Genomic DNA, 24,777 nt, shown 5'->3' on the forward strand with positions numbered 1-24,777 from the left:
AGTTGAGCCGTGACGCGTGTTGTGGTCTTTAAATAAATATAAATATAAAATGTTTTTAATAAAGTTTTCTTTTATTTATTTGTATTAAATGTAATCACTAGGAACGGAGTTGAATATAACTAAAATTATAAAGTCTTGTCTACAACTGCGTGGAGCTGTAACAACGATATCGAGTCTTACCCTATCAAAAGTGATGGTTCAGTCAGTCGTTCAATCTCTTGGACAGCGCGGCGTAACCAAGACTCCATGTGCACGTGTACTGCGACGCATGAAGCGGGACCGCCTCAACTGGTTCAGATGAACATCAGTGTTATGTGTAAGTATGACACACTGATGTGTATGTATAGTATATGTTGTGTTACACATTGGTCAATGTTTGCAACCCCGTCGTACAAATACGAATATTTAAACGTGGTTGAAACGTGGCTAAGCGAAACCTAACAATCTTTTATAAACACACCTAGTTTTTTATATAGTATTTATGCACTGTGTTGTATGTGGAGGTTGTTGTTCCATGTTTCTTGTTTGTGATTTGTTTGTTTTTGTTTTCTATGTTTTTGGCGTTTACGATGTATCATTAAACTAGGCTTAAGTTTAAACTTTTGGCTCCTGTGCTTGTTTCTGTAGTTTTTCATACAAATATTAAAATTATTATTGTTAAATTGCCTTTATTTACCTTAAAAAATAGATGAATTAACAACTTCAATTATCCAACCCTCATACTTTAATGTTAAAAAAAGTTAAATTGACTTAATTATTATAAAGTTCTATTATGCAAGTATTTTTCCATGCAGATCCCCCTTCAATCCCAAAGTTCAAAGTAAACGGTATACAAGTTGGCACCACGATCAGATTGATTAAAGGCAATACTGAGACGGTGGAGTGTCACAGTTCTGGTAACCCATATCCATCTATAAAGGATTTTACTTGGAGAAAAGGAAAGGTCGTTGTCAGCTCAAATTCAAGTTTAGGCTGGGTAGGCGGAATCAAAATTCAGGATGGAGGCAGTTACACATGCAGCGTGACAACTACGATGACGCCTTCAGACACCAAACAATCTCCAGTAACTACAATCGAATCTACTAATGCCACCATCGCTGTTCTATGTAAGTCACTAAACTCTCTTTAAGTTAGGTAAGTGTTTTAAACAATTGTTTCACGTTTAAAGCTGCACTCTTACAGATTGAACGTTTTGACAACTTTTATTTTTTGTCTAAGAACGAACCACAAAAATGGAATGCAGATTTTTATATTTAAGTTCAAAAATTGATGCTTAATGCATTTTTCTTAAACCTTTAGTAACGGTTTAAGCCCTAAAACTTTAATTTTCGAACGGAAATATGAAAATCTGCGATCTAATCTTTTGTCAGCAATCTTTTATTATTGGTTTTCCGATATTTACGCTAAAATTTGCTCTTTTCAAGACAAAAGAAAAGAGTTGTAAACATGTTATATCTGTGAGAGTGCAGCTTTAAAGGTTCAGAGATAGTATAAGTTTTCTTTGACGAGCTGGTTCCTTGTACTGACTTTTAATTAATACACACATACTCCTTGCGATAAAGTCCTGTTTGTAAAAAAAAAAAAGGGTACTTATAAATGGAAATAAATTTACCATTAACGACCCGTGCATGATCTAAATACATTGCATGTACATTTAGTAAATAAATAATGGTATTATTGGTGTTGTTTTAAGATTGGGGATTTAAATTATACAAAGTGTACACATAATTTTATTTTCATTTAGTACTTTGCTTGAAAAGACGATTATATAAGTTCATGTTTGTGTTGTATAAACATGGGTCTCATTAAGAAACGATAGTGATTACACGGTCCTTTGGAACCGATTTATATTGAAAGCACGTACCCGGTATGGGTTTAAACAAAACCTTACCTTACAAATATGCTAGTTGGCCTCTTTGATATATTTTCCTATAATGATCTTATGAAAAAAAAAAAAAAAAATATTACTTGCCTGGTTAAAACCAGTTCAGCACATAACAAATGTTTTTTGGTTTATAGTTTTAAAAAAGTTATTCTTTGAGAAAATACTGCATATTATAATACATTGACGTACATGTAGATTCTATAAACTTACTTACATCCTTTAAAAAGTGAAGATGGTTTTAACAAAATGTTACATCCATCAAATTATTGCTATCTTTTACGAAGATTATATTTGATATAAATATTGTGTATTACCTTTTACTCTGAACAGTTTCAATATCTACAAAATGATATACAGTATACAAAAGTTCTGTACAACATAAGCATTGTTTTCCCTATTTGAACATATGATTTATTAATAATTGGCTGATAACATATACAAGGCAGATATAAAAACAACATAAGTAAGACATAACACATGAAACAGAACGATCATGTTATAAAGTATCTGACTACTTCGACAGATGTGGTCCACAGACAATCTCTGCATCGTAAACATTTCCTTATTTCAGAACCGTATGAAGTTAAATCATTTGGCCTATAGTAAATTCCATTCACTGACTATGTTTTATCAGCTATATAAAAAATGGCCTCTTTTACAGCATAACAGGTGCAACCACAGACTCTGCATCCATGAATGACCAGTTACACTAAAATTAATTATATGCATAGTACGGTGACCGGTAGCACATCAAGCGAACTAAAATGCTACCTTTTAAAATACCATAAGATATTTACAAGCTTACATGTAATGCTGAACACATGTTGAAGTAGAGCCTTGCGTTAAGAATATAAACTTAATATGGCTTAGCCGAGCTTTGCTCGGTTTAGAGTACGTATTAAAATGAGCTTTATATAGGTTAAAATGATAAATGGAAACAACAGGGCTTAGTTAAAACGCCATCAAGGGCCATATGTAGCCAAGAAACAAGTCATGGTTACTTCAGGAAACCAATATTAATTATTTATTTCGATGAAATATGTAGTTTTATCAGAGTAATATAACAACAGTTAAAATATCAATTCGATATTTTCACTGCAACCAAAGAAGTGAAAACATCAACTTTAAAAACTACTTTAAAATCCATTGTAGTTACTTTCCTTGATTAAAACTAAACACGTCACTTTTGAACCAGAAAATGTTGCACAAAAAAATTGGTATTCAATTAAGGCTACATAAGTTTAATAAATATAAAGTTGGTAAAACAACAACCGACCGTTTATAAGAAAAATGATAATCCTGTTTTTCAAACTTTTTCTGAAACTTTGAAGCTGATTGATCTAACGTTTGTTTTTATACAAAACAAATTACAGTCGAAAAGAGCTGCTCGAACATAAATACGATGTTTTGTCATCGTTCAAATAGCTCCATGTACTGTTTGCCCGGACTGGTTGTCGTTGTTATACGTAATACGAATTTACCGGGAAATTCATACAGCTTTAAACAGATTAACGGATGATTTTTTTACGCCACCTATGCCTCAAATTTGTCAACAACCTAGCGCGGACTTTACGACCTGCCTTCAAGCGAATTTAAATGTTGCCTGACATTAGGGGCAGAACATAATTCAGAATGACAGAATTCCCATGTATCATGAAACAAACTTTAAAACTAAGACAAATGTTTTTATCTGCAATTGATTGGCTAACATAGTCGACCTTACAACCTTCCTTGAAATATATGGCGGCGCAGTAATTTGGTCATCTTTTCATGTCCTATCTTATTTAAAAATGAAATAAAATACGATCATATACTGAAAACAACTAATAGCATCTATTCCATAAAACATCGCAATACTATTTTGCATTTTGCCAAGCACCAAAAGTATTATTTTCAGATAAGGCAGTCTGTGAGTCAATACATGCATAACCAGATGAGCAGAAGTACCCGCTTGTGAAACTATTTATGAGTTGATGAAAACCAATTTATCCAATGAATATTCAAGCAGCCATTTTATTGTTCGTCGTCTATGATTTGATCAACCAATCACACATTAAACCAGTCAATATATCAAATGGTAGTTTGTGTATGTGGCAGAGACATTTTGTATAACACAATTTGAACTTGAACTTTAATTTGATGAATTAATTTAAACATTGAATTATAATATCAATATCTATGAACATATGTTTTTGTTTTATACTTAAGGAAATTAGTCCTGTGCCTATATTCACTTACCTTAGCTGATGTAAACCTTAATTTAACGGACATCTTAAATATTGAATAAATGTGCATCAAAATATTAATACATCAGTAAACGCCATCAGACAAAACAAAGGTCTACCAGCAGATGTACCAATACAAATCGAGTTCACCTTTATATTTACTCTCTTGTTACGATACCTTCGATAAAATTATTTCATTGGCGCTAACGGAACACAACAAATGGAATACCACTGTTGCTTCAGCAACTAGGCTTGCGATTTGTTAGTTGATGTTCTTTGCGGCGGAATAGATTCGCAGTTTATGAACTAATTGACATTGATCAATGACCGCCGCAGTTCAAACATTTTTTTAATATAACGGGTTTTCTAGTCTTTTGTAAATTGCAACTTAATATTATTCGCACAACACAAACCGTGTACTTACCAAACATTTGCATATACCGATAAACCACACTACTTTAATAATTAATCCTTGTAATACTATTTTATGATTACACACTAGATTCGCCACGGCTGCATAAATTGCAACAGATTAGTGCACTGGAAGGAGAAACGTTAACTGTGAAATGCGAATACAAGCATGGTAACCCAGGGAAAACAACAGTCCTTATTTCTCGGTTAAACGATGGAACTAACTGGACTGAAAGAACACATGTTTTGCAATCGTTGACGCGTAGCGATGCCGGCTTGAACCGTTGCACAGTTCGTAACACCATGCAACCATCGGGACAACACAAGGCAACCATTGGAAAGCATACTAGGAATGGCAAGGTCAATGTGTGGTGTAAGTATTGTATTATAAGCTTATATTTGTGCGTGATTAGGATGGGCTCTTATTAAGTCTAACAACGTTCCATATGTTCGTTATATATATTATTTACATCGAGAAAAACAGCAAAAGTGCATACATAAATGTATTTGTTTATGGTACATGTGCCATGAAAAACATTCAACTAAACGATGTCAACCGTTATACTCATTTTGTTCTACTGCTTGCAAGGGAAACCATGAATCTTACTTTTCATGTAGGAGGGATTGTTCGACTTCACACCTGTTAAAGATTTCCACTTCAAAATGTCATTCAGATCAATAAACGATTCCAGTATTAAAATGCTTTTGAAACGTTTAAATGAAGAGTTCCAAGATAACTCCGGTTATACACATGTTCTTAATACAAGCATTTATTTTATACTTTTATAGGTTTTGTGTAAAATATTTGCTACCTGTATTTGCTTACAATATAGAGTGATGCAGTTTGCTTGACTATCATTTGAAAGGCATGCTTAATCCATCCTTTCTTCCAAGTGCAAAATATGTTACGATTGTAATGTAAACGGAATTAAATGACACCCAAATCATACCTTTAAACAATCAAGTCTATTGTTTAAAAATCCTGATTTGTTTACTTTTTTTACGTCCAATTATGTTTGTATTTGTGTTTTGCAGACAAAACCTCTGTGACCCAATTTGTTTTAATCAGTCATCCGAAAGAGAATAATGTTATTGTGGATGAAAACACCCCTCTTAACTTCTTCTGCGAAGTTGACAGTAACCCAAACTCAACCATTATTCTTGGAAGATCGGACAACGTTGCCCTAACAAAGAGAGAAGGGGTTCTTCATTTATCATTTCATGTTCAACAAGCTGGCTGTCGTGATACTGGAAGTTACTTTTGTTATGGATATAATAACTACACAGAGGCTGGGACGGCACCAAGGGAACATATGAACGTTTTTGTTCGATGTAAGAAAACTCATTTGACATGAACTGTCAAATTATGTTTATTATATATATATATATATATATATATATATATATATATATATATATATATATATATATATATATATATATATATATATATATATATATATACGTGTATTTTAATGTGCTATACGGTGTTTGTATTCATTTTGTCTGACATTTCCCAAAACCTTTTAGTTGCATTTTAGAATTGAGTACAAACATGGTATTTGATAATGTGATATTTAGTTTAAACGCCAAAGCAATTTCAATTTTTAAGCACATCATTAATTCTAAAAAATAAATACTTTCAAAGGTTCACCAAGATCATCTGGTGGTCAATCGGAAAGCAATGTTACGGGGGTCATTGGTGGGAATGCTACCTTTTCGTTAGATGTATTCGCATATCCTATTCCGGGAAAAGACGGATATGTATGGCAGAAGTGGAATGGGACTACGTATTCTCAAGTTTATAACAATGCCAAATACAGCGTCAACAATTCTGGTAATTCTACAACATTTACAATCAAATCCATTGAAGAGGAAGATTTTTCTACCTACCTACTGACGGTGTCCAACGGAGTAAACCCAAAGTTCAGCAAAACATTCAACCTAAGTCCTCAAGGTACTTCAATTTTGTTTTCTTAGATAACCTTTTGAAACCACAGTCATTTGGTGGGAATGAATTACTGCTTTGGTTTCATATGTTTTTTTTCTTATGTTGAAATATAACCTAAAAATATTGTTCTGTTCTTCAGCTTTAATAAAGGGCTCACTACAACCATAGATCTAGCTTAAAATAACTATGAATTACCGCAGTTTAATAATGTCAAAAAATCTCGAAAGGCCTAAATAGCTTAAAATAAAACAACATTACTTCGATATTATCGAAAACTGTTGAGTACGAAAATCATGCACAGAAAATTACCCAAACTAAAAGATGCAACAAAACACTTCGGCCTACATGCAGATAACATGTCTATCATTACAAGAACAAACATAATCATCAACTGAACATGCGCCATTCTGAAAACAATATTAACAATCTTAATACATTGATCCGGCCCACACATGAAATCTATGCAAAGTTACAAAGGAAATTGACGCGTGAATGGAGAATTCACTCCCTTCAAACGACTGCAGTGTTTACTCTTGAACTGGATCTCTGTTAACATTTGTTAAAGTGTTTATTAAAACAACATCTAATTGTCTTGTCTTTCTGAACGTTTGTTTTTAAAAGCAGTGAACGTGCGCTTACTAAAATGTTTGCGCTTACATCATTCATAATTTGCATTTCATATGCAATATTGAGTTGATCTTCTTTGATAAATCAAGATTTATTTTTGGCTAGTAATACATCATCAATATAACTGGAACGTTAGGCTGTCATAATTAAGATTAGTCTAAAGAAATAATTACTGCATCCGATACCCAAGTTATTAAAATTAGACGCGAGCTCAAAACGCGACTTGTATAATTATATTTACGAGAATAACGCAGCGATATATTTGAAGTTTCTTAAGAGATTTCAGTCCATAATATATAATAACAGCCACTTCGTGAATTTCACAAAGAAGCTCTGATAAATAAGCTTATTTCAAAAGATTGTTTATATGGTTTGCTTTTATTGCAATGCCAAAATAATTATAACGTAATACAATCATAACAATTTTATAACTTTACTCGAAAGTGTACCATGTGTGAGATTAATTCATTTATATGTGTCAACAAACTAACTGCCAAAAGAAGCAGGTGAAGCTTAACTGTGCAACTACCAGCGTGCAGATCAATTACATCGCTATTCATAAATATGCCCACCCGTTACTTTATCCACAACCGTCGTGAACATAATATATTTATCGTTGAATACTGAAGAATTGAACATGATAACACTATGAGGATGCCTTAATGTTGATGCTCGCAAATACAGTCGCATATTTAACAGAACTTATCATAAACGATGGCCGTTCATGACTGTCAGAAGATGGAATGTGTCTGGTGTGTAAATAACAATTCTAAATTAAAGCGATTAATACAATAAATCAAATAAGTTACTTTGACCAGTACATGTGTTTAGTAATTGATATCAAAATAAATCTGCAAATCACAATATTGACCTTGCAATGTCAGAAGGAATATTCCGTGTTGTCTCGTTGCGAACATATCACACGCTTACACACGCTTAACAAAAACATTTTGAGGTCATCAATAAATAAATGCAAACCGAGACAAAAAATGAGTTTTTACCAAAATACAATGAGAGATTTATTTTTTATGATTAAGGTATGTAACAAGTACAAATATTTTGCAAGGACTCTGCACTTAATCAACGTATTAAACAACGTTTACTTACAGGTGTCCCTCAGTGTCCAACTGGTCTAATAGCCAGTTTAACGACATCGTCTTCAGTTACTGTAGAGTGGGTCAGTCACTTTAATGGTGGATTTACGCAAACATTTGTAATTCTGTACAAAACGATTGAAAGTTCAGAATATTTTGTACTCACGGAAGTTGAACTTGACAAGAAGACAAAGAACACACAAACCATATCGGGATTAAAAGACGGATCGACGTATGATATAATTCTATACTCAAGAAACGCCATAGGAAACTGTAGACAAAATACTTCGATCCAAATTGAAACTGATCTTCTTGTAGGTATGTACAAAATTAAACGAAAGCAAACGTAGATGTGATCATTTACGTCATTCTAAATAACATCTGTCCAATGATGCAAATGCATCAATTGAGTTACAATAAATTTACTCTTGTTTTTTTGCAGATGATCCCCCGCCATCTTATTCAACACTTATTGGTGGTTTGGCTGGTGGAATTCCTGCAGTTTGCGTCGTAGTCGTCGTCGTTGCTGTTGTTATTGTTGTCGTTTTACGGAAAAGAATATATTGTATGTATAAATATTTAACAAAATAAATATCATTTAATATAAAATTTCACTATTTCACAGCAATCAATCATTTCACCGACAGTCTCTTCTGTCAAACTGTTAATATTTTTATTGTAAATCAACAACAACAACAAAACTCACGTGACGCTCAACGTGGCAAATATCCATGGGAAATTATCAACAAATTATGGTGTTAACGCTTCGAACGATTCCTCCTCGTGGACACGGCCTACTAACTACATAGTTTGACCTGTTTTACATTCATTTCTGTATCGGCCAATTGCTCAAAGTAGTTTCAAAACAAAAAATGTAGACACAATTGTTCAATATAGACACAAAACTAGGACCTCAGACACAAATAATGTTAAACGTAAACAATAAAACAAGACCTCAGTCACGATTGTTCAATATAGACAGAAAATCAAGATCTCAAGCACAATTGTTGCATGTACACACAAAATTGTTTAACGTAGGCACAAAAGCAATACCTCAAAAACAAATCTTCCACGTAGACACAAAACTGTTTAACCTAGACACAAAACCAAGACCTTAACCACAATTGTTCAACGTAAACACAAAACCAAGACTTCAAACACAATTGTTCAAAATAGACACAAAACTAAGACCTCAGACACAATGGTTAAAACTAGACACAAATCGGTTCAACCTAGACGCAAAACCTAGACATCAAAAACCATTGTTCGATGTACACACTAAACTCTTCAACGTAGAAACAAAAACAAGACCTCAAACACAATTGTTCCATGTAGACACAAAATTGTTCAACGTAGGCACAAAACCAATACCTCAAACAGATTTGCTCCACGTAGACACAAAACTGTAAAACATAGGCACAAAACCCAGAACTTTTACACTTTTGTTCAATGTAGACACAAAACCAAGACTTCTAACACAATTGTGCAACATAGACACAAACTAAGACCTCAGACACAATAGTTCCATGTAGACAAAACATTGTTCAACGTTGACACAAAATCAATACCTCAAACGCAGTTGTTCAACGTAGACACAAAATCAAGACCTCAGACACATCAGTTCAAAATAGACACAAAACCAAGACCTTAGACACATTTGTTCATCATATACATAAAACTATGATCTAAGGTACAATAGTTCACCGTGACACACAATCAAGACCTCAGACACAAATGTTCAACCTAGACACAAATTCAAGACATCAAACATAATTTTTCGGCATAGACATAAAACCAAGACATAACATATAATTGTTTGCCATAGACACAAAACCAATACTTCAGACACAATTGTTCAACATAGACACACATCCAAGACATCAGACAAATTTGTTCAACGTAGACACAAGACCAAGACCTCAGACACAAATAGTATACGTAGACACAAAACCATGAACTAAGAAACAATTGTTCAGCGTAGACATAAAACCAAGACCTAAGACATAATTATTCAACGAAGACACAAAATCAAGACCTCATACACAATTGTTCCACATAGACACAAACCATGACGTCAGACACAATTATTCAACACTGACACAAAACCAAGACTTCAGACACAATTGTTCAACAAAGACACAAAACCAAGACATTAGATACAATTGTTCAACATAGATACAAAACCAAGACTTTAGATACAATTGTTCAAGATAGACACAAACCATGACGTCAGACACAATTGTTAAACATTGACACAAAACCATGACGTCAGACACAATTGTTCAACATAGACACAAAACCAAGACTTTAGATACAATTGTTCAACATAGACACAAAACCAAAACATCAGACACAGTTGTTCAACGTAGACTCAACCTGAGGCACAATTGTTCAACATTGACACAAAATAAAGACTTCAGACACAATTGTTCAACATAGACACACAATAAAGACTTCAGACACAATTGTTCAACATAGACACACAATTAAGACTTCAGACACAATTGTTCAACATAGACACACAATAAAGACTTCAGACACAATTGTTCAACATAGACACAAAACCAAGACTTCAGACACATTTGTTCAACATAGACCTAAAACCAAAACATCCGAGACAAGAATCACAAAACCCAGCAGTATCACACTTAAGACGAATGCTTCTACCAATTGTTTAAGAACATGTGAAATTTTGGAAAAGCCAAGTACTATGGAGTTACATTGGAATACACGGGCGCTCGATGTTTCACTCATCCTCGTATGCTTGAATGCAATTTAACGAAAACGTGTTATTGGCGCAAACACGACATAATTTATATGTATTGATATATCCGAAAAACGGTGTTGACTTCTACATGGGTACACCACACTTCAAAAATAATCCCGGCTGTTGAAGAGATGTTGTAATTTTGTTCAAAATAAACCAGTTTTGAAAATAAGAACTTAGATGATATATAGACATTCTGACTTGTTAACAAGATTAGACATGATAACACCGGAACAGAGAAGTACTCGTGTCTTTTTTTAATTTTATGATTACACTATAAAGTGAATATATTGAAAATACTTGATTTATTTAAATACCGCTACTCCATAACAGTAAATGTTTATTTCAGATAAAAAACGCGAAACTCGCCATGTACTTACACAAGGCCAGTAAGTGTGTTTGTGATGATAGCATGCAATATATACTATATAAGCAAGCAAGATATACAATTTGAGCAAGCAAGATATACAATATGAGCAAGCAAGATATACAATATAAGCTGTAAATAAACAAATTATTATTGAAAACAGTATGACCCAATTTTAAGAGATAATATAAAGCGTATATTATTCGTTGGCAGTTTAGTGGTGGAATGCGTTAGTACTTTGATTCGATTGCCCTTCTTATGGAAGTGTAAAGGTTGACGGTGTTATTGCTCAGTGTACTGGCTTATTTCGAAGTCATGACTATTTATGCAAATTCGGTATTTATGTTTACAAAAAAATATAATACCTTTACTATACGCATCTATTGTCTAATTTAAACAGTTCTTAAAAATCACGCCTTCGGGGATATGTATTCTTACACATAATGTTTCAAGGTACTCGGTAGATAAAACAAACTAAGAAAGAAATTTGAGGAATTATGGATTATTTTTAAAATGTGTCAGCTGCATTTGAAATGTACATGACAAAGGACAACATCTGTGACATCATACTTAAGAAACACCAAACAGTAACATGTATGCAAAGAAAATTGTTCGTGTAAAAACCTGTTTTTCCACTAACTCTACTTAAATGAATAAAACGATTGAATAAACAATGCCTTAAACGATACGCAGTCATTTCGCCCTCTTCTCTCCAGTTATAACTTTTGAAATTTAAAAATTTGACTAAATGCTCTGTGTCGGCTCTTAAACTTGAGCAGCATTTCTAATCCAATATTTACCAAAATGGTAAAATGTGTATTGGCCTAAATATTATCTTCAGAAAAAAATCGATAAACAATCAAAAGACATTTATCAATCAAGCCATGCAACACGAAATATATATGGACAATATTGTCCGGTGTTGTCATCATTTCAGGTCAACTCTGATACTTTTAGGCATTTTCTTTTGCAGGAAACAGCAGTCTTTAAATGCTGTTGACGAAGATTCGGATGGTTTGTATACATTTTAACATAGTATTCAATCTTTGAACCACGATGAATTTAATTATGAATAATTTTATGAATAATTTTATTATTGTGACTATCAACGGATTGAAACGGGAAAAGTTCATAGCGATTCCGATAATAATAATTAATAACTAAGTGTTTGTTTTCAATATATATTTTAAGATATCCCTAACGAGGTTGAGAATCCAATGTATGATGGCTTTGAGTGTTCAGCAGCGCGACAGGACCCTCCAGATGTCCTTTATACGTTGCCTAAGAAAAAGGGTGGCGACATTTACACTGTAGTAGACAAGAAAACCAAACGACTTAGTACGTATTTACAAGATCTAATTATGTTTATAAAAATTCAACTTTAAAATGACTAGAATAACTACTAAAATTTCTTACAAACTTGATCTTAATAACGTTGTGGAAAAAATTGATGCAGTACACTGTTGAATTAAGCCATCTAATTTATGAAGGTATTCTATATTGAACTGTGATATAAATTTGACCTACCTATTGAACTGGAATCAATGAAACAGACGGATAAATGTGTGTGTCATTATGTACTGAATTAAGAAGTTGATTTATTACTAAGGGAGGTAGCCGAAATCTGTATATGCGATAAGCGTTACTTACCGTTTAACATTATTTACTCATTTAACTAAAATAAACTAATTAGTTTACCAATTTACCAATATCCAGTGATTTTGGATTCTGATCTGTTCCATAATTCATGAGTGATTCTTTAACATCAACGTCTCCATCTGTTTTGTTTTTGTATTTGATGCAATGCTCTCTTTCAAGGCAGGCATACAAATAGCCAGTGATATTGATGAGTACATAGCAACAGGGACTGTATTTATCAAGAAATTTCCCTGTTAATCCCGGGCAACATATTTCCCATTTATCTTGTATGTAACAGTTTTTGACGCATCCACTCTCTCATTAAATTCCTGTAATCCTAAGCCAGACACAATGAGAAAAATACTTCTAGGAAAATTCATCTCCATACGGAAATCACCCAGTCTCTGAGTTTAGTTTTGATTGGATCTGAGCAACATGATGCAAGTGTCCTTTGACAACAATGACTAATACAAATTTATCACAATACTAACTCAATACGTTGATGACTGCGGGCAGGCAAAGTGCAACTTTGAAATGAAACGGGTTGCATGACTTTAAGTGTATCATTGTCATGTTTGTTATCACTGTTTGTCCCGAATACTCATCTCCAGAATTAATTTTATTCGCATACATTTTTGTTTTCATCAATTTTGCTGCTTCTTGTAACAATGTATTGTTCTGTTCTTATGCAAAGCCACAATCCTCTTTTGAATGTGTATCATCAATGTTTGAATTTGTTCTCCTCAAACAGGCACTGTCTTTGGTTCCTTCGAGTGTACTAATTTAGACGTTTTCACCACAGTAATCAGGAAAATGCTCTTCAGATGCGTCTTTGAATGTGCCCTCTCTCCCTCTACATCTACCATTTGATTGACCAGTTCGAAAGTATTTTACCTTCAATATCAGAAAACACGTTATCAAAACTTCAATTAATCTCAACATTATCTTCAGGCCTCTTTGGAGGTTTCGTTGGTGTGTTACATATGTTTCTATATAACTTGCCTTATATAGTTGCCTTAATGTTCGAAAACTTGCAATATGTAGGCATCAGGAACAACATATATTTACACTTGTTTTATCTTTCGCAGATGATAGTTATTAAGCCTTTTCAATGTTTTCATAGTGATATGCTACGCGGACAAGCCTTTCATTAATCAGTGATGTATTGTACTTGTATTGTTTGTTTAATAACATTGCAAAGCTTGGAATCTTAACAATTCAGGAAATATTATTTTCTTCATACATATATATTTAAAGTTTTACTATATTTGACGGTATCTGATAACCATTTGATATAAACACTTCATGATATTCTTAGAATTTTTTGAAGGAAAGAGTTGAAATCATTGTTGACATCTGGAATTTGTTGAACTGAAATCATTCAAGTTCAAGAAATTAATGAATACATCCGATGCTTAAATCGCTTTTGATGAATTCTTTACATTAAGGTCATAAGATGGATCAACAAGGATTATGAAATATTCACTATTACCTACTTCAATGAAATTCTTTATGAACTGAGAATGGCAGATAATGAATGTTAATAAACGCTTATTAGTTCATATCATTCACATATTTTTAAGAGCAACATCTTAATTCAAGACACACCTCGAAGTCAACATTCAACATAAACTTGGCATTAGCACATAAACCTTACTAAAAAGGCATTGCAACGTTTCAATTTGATAAGACAAATACACTAGATCGTAAGTCTTTGGAAACTATATATAAATATCTGTCAGACCTATTCTGGAATATGCTGACTTTCTCTGTGGCAAAATAACTCCATTTAAACAAGATGATCATGAACGAATTCAGATCGATGTTTCTAGAATTATATCTGGAGCAACGCAGTTGGCACCCCTACAACATCTATAGTGAAAAACGAGTCATTTACCTCTACAAACTAGGCGAGAAAAGACAAAGCTTTATTTTCTCTTCAAAATGCACCATTCGCTCGTACCTGCTTATCTGAACGACATTTTGCCTCAATCATTGGAGATGTAGCCACATATAGACCAAACATCTCTCGCAACATTGGTAACATTTTGTGTAACCCGCAATTGTGTAACTCGCAACAATATTCGAATTCGCTTTATCGACATGGGACTCAGTACCAGAATCAACCAGAGAATCATCGTCGCTCTGTTCGTTTCAGCATGTTTTCAATAATAGCAACCCGGCTGTTTCGGAACAAATGTATTCCGTAGAAATTTCTATTCAACATGCCCGACTTCGTATGCACTATAGCTCTTTACATGAGCACCTGTTTTCAAAGAACATAATTGTTAGTCCGCTGTGTTCTTGTGGGAGAAATCGAGGACACTCATCCATGTTTCTTCATTTGTCTTTTATTTAACGGTGCGAGAGCGAAAGCATGACAGTGAAGGTGGAAGGGAGTTTGTTGTCACTCGTAGTTAGCAGAGATGGGATGTTGCTTGTTGGTCTGGATGAACGCTAAAAGCGTTTTGTACTTGATATATATATATATATATATATATATATATATATATATATATATATATATATATATATATATATATATATATATATATATATATATATATATATGTGCTTGATGATCATTGTGCCTGATATTGTTGTCTTCTGATGGAGCCTGTATATTACCGAAAAGCAAGAGTTGAAGTGTGTCGTTATATACAGGACTGGGGATGTTAAGCAGTATGTTTTTAGCATTAAGCGTTTATCCAGGCCGACAAGGAACATCCAACCTTCTCTGTTTACAACGAGTGACAACAAACACCTTCCCACCTTCACTGTCATTTCTTTTTGCTCTCGCTCTCGTTCTCGCGCTCGCGCTCGCGCTCTCTCGGCGTCCCCCCTTCCTCCATTTATTAACCAATATATTGTCAAATATATTAAATAATAACGAAAAAATCCACATTCTGTTTAAAACAACAACATCAGCGATTCAATAAGAAAAGAAGAGAAACTCTGAAAAACACAACAATTCAGGTTACTTCTGAATTCTATAGAATGTAAACTATTGTTGGCATTGTTTTTTATTATATTTGAATATACCATATATTATTTTATTTCGTTATTTATTTTTCACACTGAAACAAGTGTACGTTTCCGTTTAAGAACTTTGAAATTTCTTGAAGAGATTACGTTTTTTTTAAGTGAATTACAAAAAGAAAATAATTTTTTGGACCAAAAAATGATATTTTCTTGACCGAAATACTCGAGAAGTACTTTACTGCTTGACGAAAAGAAATGTTTTGCTTTTGAACCTTTCTCACAAGACATACCTGTGTTCTGCGTGTACCTGTGTGTGAAAACACGAACATGGCGATAAATCCTAATAATTAATATATTTACATTTTCATAATCCTTCATCACGACTATATATCAGTAATAGGTTCTGTAGCTGTGTACTTATTGCTTAAGAAAGGTTTTCGACAACAAATGTTTGTTTACACGAAGAGCCGATAATAGTAATGTCGTACACCATTGGTTAAATGAAGTCGCGCTTATCCAATAAGTACGCGATATTTGCATTAACCATGACGTCACACATTAAAGCGTAATAAACAATATAAATGGCATTTTTTTCTTACCGAAAGTCTACAAAATGTTTCAATAAATCACAATTTCGAGTTTAAATCGATAAACGTTATTTATTTGACAACGACTGTGAAGAAATTATAATAACTTTTGTCAAGTCAACCATATAGGCACGATGTTGCGCGAGAGTGTGTTCTTGTGTTGTAGGGTGCCCGGACAACCCACTTGTCCGGCTTGGTAATCACCAAAACAACTCCATACGCCAGCACTGAAATCGAACCTGGAATGCATTGGTGATAAGCGAATCGGCTAACCACTGCCAACAACTGCACTCACAGGACAACCTTACAAATCTACTTGGTTTTGCAACTGTTGCCATATTTTGTTTCAAAAGTGAAAATAACTGTCAAATATGGTTTTGCTATCTTTAAGATCATGAACACACACTGTTTTCGTCTGTTCCAGGGAAATCACAAGACAGCACGAATCAAAAGATGAAAGGAAACGAAATTGCAACAAAGGTACATTCACTATCATAATCCCACTTCATTTGAATTCCGTATAAAGAAATTGGTCCTTTTCATCCAGTTTGAGCCAAAGATAAATAGAGCCAAGCGAGCTCGAGCAAACGGGGTTCTACTTTTATATGTTTTTTTTTAACTTAAAGTAAATGTATAAAGGTTCGATGTCAAATTTCCGTTATTATATTTTATATATATTTATATATGTTAAAAGTCACATATCGGCATTAAAACTTTACCATGTTTAACTGTATTTAGTAGCATACACATAAAAAGGCATTTCACCACTACGTGTTATACTGCTTTTTATTTTAATATTATAAATGTCATGTACGTTATAATTGCTTTGATCGAATGTTCGTTGCCATTCCTAGTTATTAGATGCAAGTAGGCATTGAATTAGAAACACGAATTTAACTTAAAGTCATTTCAACACAATGATTAATACATTTTTGGAATACACATCATGTTGTATCCACCTTAATATATCGCGTAATAGTTTTTTTGCTTTTCTTTTTTTTCTTGTTTTGCGTTATATTACAAACCGAAATTTTAACTTATATTATACAACATTGTTAGACATCAAAGATTATATCACTTGACTGGAACGTAACCTAAAACCGGACAAACATATACGGACATTTCCATAGCAAACACGACACGTTTAATATGGATTTTATTAGTGTCCATGCAAACTCAAAATTAGTGGAATTGTTTCCTTGCAGGTGATACATTGACAGAGCTTTACCTAACGTCAGAAAAAAGCGTAAAATTTATTCCGATATCGGAACGGTTACATGTATGGTGGAGCTTAAAGATACAAAACAGTCAACCTACCCAATACCTTCTTGAACTGTTACTTGGGTTGTGAAACGGTATTTTGTTTAGAACGGCTAGATATAAAAGCAGGTTAAAAAGGCTTAATCCAGGATAACATTGAAACTGTGCGCATTAATTTGAATATTTTCATTGTTTTACAGGAGAACTTTAATCCTGACGGTCTCGTTTATGCTGATACTGTTTTTGCTGATCAACCTAAAGAACAAACACTCTTGGGTACTCATGGAGGTGGTGACACGACTGTGCATGCCGATGTTGATCTGACTAAGAAGGCTGAAACTCTTCCTGAAAGTGATGAAGAAGATGGTTTTAAGAGAGAAACCATTCAACAATAAAAGAACTGTAGACTTACGATGTATAAAAGGCATATTTTTATGGTATCTTCTTTTATTTTATTTTTATATAAAACTATCAATGAATAGTTTGAATGTTTTCTACAATATATATGCGAGGTAAAGAACAATTTAATTGGCTAAAAAATAATTTGTACTGTCGTGTGAAAATGTATTTACCAGAAAAAATGGTGTGGCAATCAGCTAGAACGTGGCTTACCTTGATAACTAAGCATTTTATAGAACACGCAATATTATATACCAATTTGACTAAGTCAGTTACCATTACAATGTGTCAACGCTTGCTAATCTGCTAGTCTGACGGCAAACTGTAAATGTGTTACCATCTGTGTTGTTATTGTTGTTCAAATTTTGTCAAATTCATAACCCAAAACCATAGTCAATGGTTATAACATTTATATATGACAATGTAAGATTGAACAGCCGTAATTTATTACTATCATCTCATTTTTGCAGGGTCTTCCCCATTTGTGCCAGCAAATTTTATCAAAAGCCTGAATCGTACACTACAAAAACGCATTCAATGACAATTAGGACATTGATAAGTAATAATGGTAAATTGTAAACTGTGCTCGAATAAATTCGTTGACCAATTTTTGCAACGTGATACATATATTTTTACTTAGTTTTAGTCATAAACATTGTGAAGATGTACACATAATGTTATCATGAATTTAACCTTAGGCATTTTCGTGCGAAGTTATCGGTCCTAGTATATGGATTTTCTTTTAATCAAATGTATCCAAATCAAGCTTGGAAACTACGTAAATGAATTTAATAAAACTTAAGACATCTATAGATAAGAATATAAAATTGTTATCTGCTGTTTGAATTATAACTCTTGGACCCTTTGTTGTATACTTTGTTTTACTATGATTTACTTCAAGTAAATATTGTCTATTGACTACATGTTTGAGATTATTTTCGAGTTGACATGCACTAATGACTGTTTGAAGAGTAATTTATTAGAGTATAATACATTACAAAGCCGAGATATTTGGCGTGAATGACTCAAAACGGCCCAAGAGCGTTATGAGCAAAATGTTTTACAATACATTCGGTAAAAAATGTTATATCATAATAAAAGTTCAGACCCAGTACTTTTATCTTTGTATGTCTTTTAGTTAAAAATAACACTTACATTCCGTTAAATGTTTAGGAGTTCATTCGATAATGGTGTTAGTAAAATGCGGAAAAACGTGTTTACTTGGAATATTCTCATTTTTATTTTGCTCATAATAGTACGTTATATACGTTAATATTTCATGACTGTCATTTTCAATTGTTTTATCGATATTAAATGCGTGACAGTTATATGTTCTATGTATTTGTTATGGTTTACTCCTCCCCCAGTGAATACCTGTTTCACTGACCGTTTCTCAAGTTTATGCTTATAAACATATTTGGATGGAATGTGGTATGTCTGTTGTATTTTGTATAGGGTATGTCTGTGTTGTTTTGTATCTTCCATGTCTCTCGTTAATTGTATTTTTTTAAGTAATTGAAAGTTGATTGATGTTCCTGTTTAATTTGAAGTATATGTCTGTTTTGAATACATTTTCTTATTGCATTGCTCTTTTTTCTTTATTCGTGTTGCTTGAGTACTTTATATTTAAACACATCACATTTGGAACCTTTTATTATATTCTATAGGGTGTATGGATTCGATCCTCTATTTATTCATCAATTTCAAAGATAGAATCCGTTGTATTTTTGATGTCATTATCATCATAAACTAAAATGTCACACACATATCATAACTTTCCAATACCATGATTTGCGTTCCGATAAAATTATGATCTTTGCTATGTAAGCTTTAAATTGTCTACTTTAAAACTTAAGACAGGATTGACAGCTCAACCTTTTTAAAGATTCCTACCCTTGCGAAACATTAAAGCCTCTTCCAAGACTTGTATTAATGCTACATCATCTGAATTTGGGGCATAATCATTACTACTTGTATTACTTATATCGCTTATATGTATAAATAAAATCTATAATCGACTTGCTGTTACTTACTTTGAGTATATGCACGTTTTAAATCTGCAAGGAACTCATATTGCAAAATACATTTGGCCGTAGTCACTCTAGTGCAATACGACCCTGTTTCATTCTGCTGATGTAAAGCCAAAACAAGTATTCGTATGCGATATTAAAATGAGGTCAAAACTAATACGATTTTTCCAGGTGATCGTTTTCGATTCTGGAAGATTTTTGCAGATGTTTATATTGCCTCTTAGAATCCGATTCTGCAAACATCTAGTCGCATACAACATCCGGATCAAAAAGAATTTTAAGAATCCTATCCTTACTTTATTGTTCTCGTGTAAATCCGTTATGGCATTTTTTTTTGAAAACTTGGATTTCCGTAAAGTTTTTTTGTTACCAACTGAATATTGTTCTTCCCGATAACTCATGCGTCTGCCCCTGAAATAAACTATATCCAGGAGATTTAGTTCCCGGAAGCAAAACAGTTATATTTCAAATGCTATGATTCAATTTCGGCTAGATAAGTGTAGCTGTAGTTTTTTGTTAATTCTTTTTTTAAAATAGAAATAATTGTACAAAAAACACTGGCTTCACCCAAACAAGCCAGAAATGAAGCATGGCATTAAAATTATAACATTTCTGCTTCCGGGGTCTAGATCACCCGGTTGAAGTGTATTCAGGGGTAGATGAATGAGTTATCGGAAATGACAATAAAGAGAATCAACAAATTCTGGACATGTGTTTAAAGGTCTTACAGACACTAAAGACTAATAACTGATTCCTTTGAATATTGGTTATTTTATTTGAAAACAAGAAAGCAAATCTTCAAAAACTGTGGATAAAATAAAGTAATATACAATCATAATTTAAGATCGTGTACTTTCGTGTCGCTATTCCGTGCTATCATTAAATATCTTCAAAATGCATGTGAAAGTGCCCTTATTCTTTGTTCGTTGATATCGTTCACAAAAACCACAACATTGTTCAGCATATTGCTGAATTTCAACTGAATAAGCAAGTGGCCTGTGTTTTTTTTAATATTTTTCACTTCATTGTAAAATATTCAGACAATTTAGTTTGATTATGCAAGGCGGAAAGCAATAGTTTCCATCAGCAAAAGGAATACAAAACTTCGGAGAATAACCTAAATAACAGTGATAAGGCAAGCATAAAAATAAATCAAGCATAATGATAGTACAAATTGTGGACTTTATTATACCATGAATTGAATAATGAAAACATGTTATTCAATTACAATAATTTTAGAACATATCTACCTAAATATTTTATTTTTGCCTTAAATTTAATATGAATAATTGGTGAAATCATTATCTTCTAATATCTGAGGTTGTTTTCTTAACGAGATTAATCAACTATAATCCAATCATGCCTAGTCATTCACACCTTCTCAATCACGGCCGATTGCTTCTATATAATTTTGAAAACAGAGACCGGATGAGACCGGATGAAACTGGGACCGGGAAAAAGTATCGCCCTAATTCAATGCCAAAAAAACTCGAGGGTGTTTTTTCCAAAAAAGGTTGAAGGGCCATAATTAATTTTACAATCATTATTGCAGACAATTTTGGTGAAGCCAAAATAATGCTTGTTAAATGAACTTTTGGAACATTTGGACTGTTGGACATTCAACTGTTCAACGATTCATCATGTTCCCCTTGGAGCCGCCAAAACTAAAATAAATACGTGAAAGACTATGCAACCTGTTATATGGACAACCTGTAGTATAACCAACGAGCTGCAACTCCCAGTTTTAATGTATCAATCTTGATTCAGTTTTGAGTACTCCGATGCATAAATGAAATTGTCACCAAGTATTCGTTATGATTAAATGGCATGACAATGCCACTGACAGGTACCACTTAGTACACAAGATACAATATATAAGATACAATAATACTTATTCAAAGCCGGGTATGTGTTAACAGGCAACATTAGCTCATTGAGCTATTTTTCGACATGAATAACAGACAAACATAACATATCAAAACAATAAAATAAATAACAATGAGCTTGTGACCTGGAAATAAAAGCATATATGTTAAAATACACACATATTAGAGCAATTATTTACAAAAGCCGTTCGTTATCATATCCATGCATACAAATTCAAATAGTAAATTAGGATTAGAGCATCGAAAACAGTGATAACATCAAAAGTTTTCCCGGCCAGTCCACACGCGCACGGTTCCACTACTTGATATACCGCTGTTAATGGTTAGTTCTATCAAAAGTACTAGTATAACTTTAAGGGTAATCTTATAAATTAAAATAGCAAATTGTAAGAAGCAAAATATACAAGGGGATAACAGATTTGTACATCGATGTGTAGTTGGTAAAAACAAAATTTGATCTAGCTTGATAGGAAAAATCTTTGGATAGTATTGCCTAGAGGAGGTATTATATTTACCATATTATTTTTATATTACACCTTTCACAGTAAAAGTATTTTAATTGAATAAGTAAAGTCGTAACACATAAACAAAATACTGGCCGAAAGAAAAAAAGTAGTTGTATGTGTTAGACAGATGTTATAGAAATTTGAAATAATCATAAATAGATGCCAGCCCGTGTTATTTAATTTAAGTTGTTATTTTATTCAGATAGTCCGCTGAAATCTTTTCTGGTAAATGAATGCCATATCTTGTCCAGTGGGTGTACGCCAGGATAAAAGATATTTAGCAAAACATCTTATAATTCTTAATTTCTTAAATTTGTTAAAGCAAAAAGGTAATATTTGCACATTGGACATTTACAAGAGGGATCTGTGCAGGTGCGGATCAGCCTTCTAAATTCCGGGTAGTTTTTGGGAGCACCTTATTTCCATACAGACATTTGTAAGTTTCAATAGCAATGTATCTTACTCTGCTCAAATATAATGTTGGTAATTGAACACTATGAAGAAGATTTTCGTAAGTTGAGATGTAATAATTAAAAACAATTTTTAAAGCTCTGTATTAAATCTTTTCCAATTTTTCTATATTGGTCTTGTTACAAAAATGCCAAACGACAGGACAGTAGTTGAAATTGGATCTGATAAAATATTTAAAGACAATAAGCTTTGTATTGGTTGTCAAAAATTTGCTTAGTCTTTGAAGAATATTTAATTGCTTAGCTGCTTTTTTCAAATTTTAGAAATCTGGGCATCAGAATTTAATAAAATATCTACCTCGACATCTAAAGGTTTCATTTACTCTTCACAAACAATGGTATGATTAAGTATATTGAATTGTTTTATTTCTTTAACAGACTTTGAGCCAACTGAAATTGCTTGAAAATTGTCAGGGTTAGCCTGCATTTGATAGATAATAACCATTTTATCAAAATGTTACTTTCTTCTTTAAATGTGGTCTTAACAACATCAGGATTTTTATCACACACATAAAGAGTATTGTTATCTGCATAACTATACACAGCTGCAATATTGATAAAGTAGAATATGTCGTTTAGGAAGATGTTGAAAACTTAAGGCCCTAATATTGACCCTTGTGGTACGCCTTTCAGGATTGAGTCACTCACTGGTACATTGAGCAAAGTTGACACGTTGCAATCTGTTAGATAGTGGGCATAAGTTTACATGCTGAGGCTGAGAGACCATATGCATTAAGCTTCATGGGATCATGGGGCAGGCAGTCGAATGCTTTTAAGAGGTCCATTAGAACGACGCCCACATATTTGTTTTCATCAAATGCGTTTATTTTCAGTCTTCCACTAGCCTTAACAAGGTAGTTTGACGTCCAAATGTGGTTCTGAATGCTGCCAGGTAAGGATGAAAAATGTTATCAAAATGACTAATCAGTTGCTCACGTATGACCCGTTCATATAATTTGGACAATAATCGTAAAATACTGAATGCCCTATAGTTCTTTTCAATAAAGAGGTCATCTTTCTTAAAAATAGGGGTAACTTGTGCTAGCTTAAGACCATCTGTTTTACTTGGCCATGCTCTTCAATAACTTATGTTCGTGAGCCCAATAAATATCGTTCATGTCCTAAAGATATGGGCATGATGGAATGTTACATGAGAAAGATTTCATTAAATGATCTGTTGTCAAAGTTCTTGTTTGACCTGAAGTGACCTTCTTTTCCTCTTAAACTAGAGCTATAAGGCTGTGACAATCGCTTAGGCCGCAATTAAAGTTGACAGTTTTACACATGAAAGACTTTGCATTGGTGAGGTTGACATCAATAAGTGTGGGCCTGCAATTTTTTATAAAGTTTGTAGGTTTTTTCCAGGCTAAAGTTATCACAAATGTTATGAAGAGGTTTACATTTTTCTCTTTTTAGTAAGTCATAATTCACGTCTCCTACGACGATAATATGTTCAAAAGTTATCAACATTTTGTCTAAAACACGTAAAAAAATCATTTTCAACGTCTGGATCTGACATCGACGGTTTGCGATACAAGCACAGAATGCCCCATTTCCGCCTCTGGAGTGACAGCTCGTAGCACAGGCACTTAAGTTGATCAATTTTCAGGTCCCTGCGACGTTTGAAAAGGAGATCAGCCCGGGTGAAGGCCATCAGTCCTCCACCATGGCAGTTGCGATCTCGTCTTTTTA

The 24,777-nt window shown here is 33.2% G+C and overlaps 1 protein-coding gene across 2 annotated transcripts; it reads left to right on the forward strand.

Annotated features, from left to right (window-relative positions):
* The first annotated feature begins 196 nt into the window (after positions 1-196).
* LOC128233412 (nephrin-like) lies at positions 197-20,211 on the forward strand. 2 transcript variants are annotated; one of them, XM_052947079.1, is made up of 13 exons: positions 197-316; positions 795-1,106; positions 4,613-4,894; positions 5,557-5,853; positions 6,170-6,478; positions 8,209-8,511; positions 8,636-8,758; positions 11,310-11,349; positions 12,301-12,341; positions 12,519-12,665; positions 16,959-17,014; positions 17,995-18,231; positions 18,664-20,211. In XM_052947079.1, exons 1-12 carry the CDS (start codon positions 247-249, stop codon positions 18,187-18,189), a joined length of 2,175 nt encoding a protein of 724 aa, XP_052803039.1. In that variant the 5' UTR covers positions 197-246; the 3' UTR covers positions 18,190-18,231; positions 18,664-20,211. The 2 variants fall into 2 exon arrangements, with proteins under 2 accessions (XP_052803039.1, XP_052803038.1); XM_052947078.1 differs by having other exon boundaries at positions 17,995-20,211.
* The last annotated feature ends 4,566 nt before the right edge of the window (positions 20,212-24,777 follow it).

This window comes from Mya arenaria, chromosome 5 (genome assembly GCF_026914265.1).
Source record: "Mya arenaria isolate MELC-2E11 chromosome 5, ASM2691426v1".
NCBI classification, from domain to species: domain Eukaryota; kingdom Metazoa; phylum Mollusca; class Bivalvia; order Myida; family Myidae; genus Mya; species Mya arenaria.

Excerpts from the sequence above, each read along its gene's own strand:
- LOC128233412 (XM_052947078.1), top strand. The coding sequence starts at position 247 with ATGTGCACGTGTACTGCGACGCATGAAGCGGGACCGCCTCAACTGGTT. Across the intron at positions 12,342-12,518 it reads TGTTGACGAAGATTCGGATG|ATATCCCTAACGAGGTTGAG; the intron begins GTTTGTATACAT and ends ATATATTTTAAG. Across the intron at positions 17,015-17,994 it reads GAAACGAAATTGCAACAAAG|GAGAACTTTAATCCTGACGG; the intron begins GTACATTCACTA and ends ATTGTTTTACAG.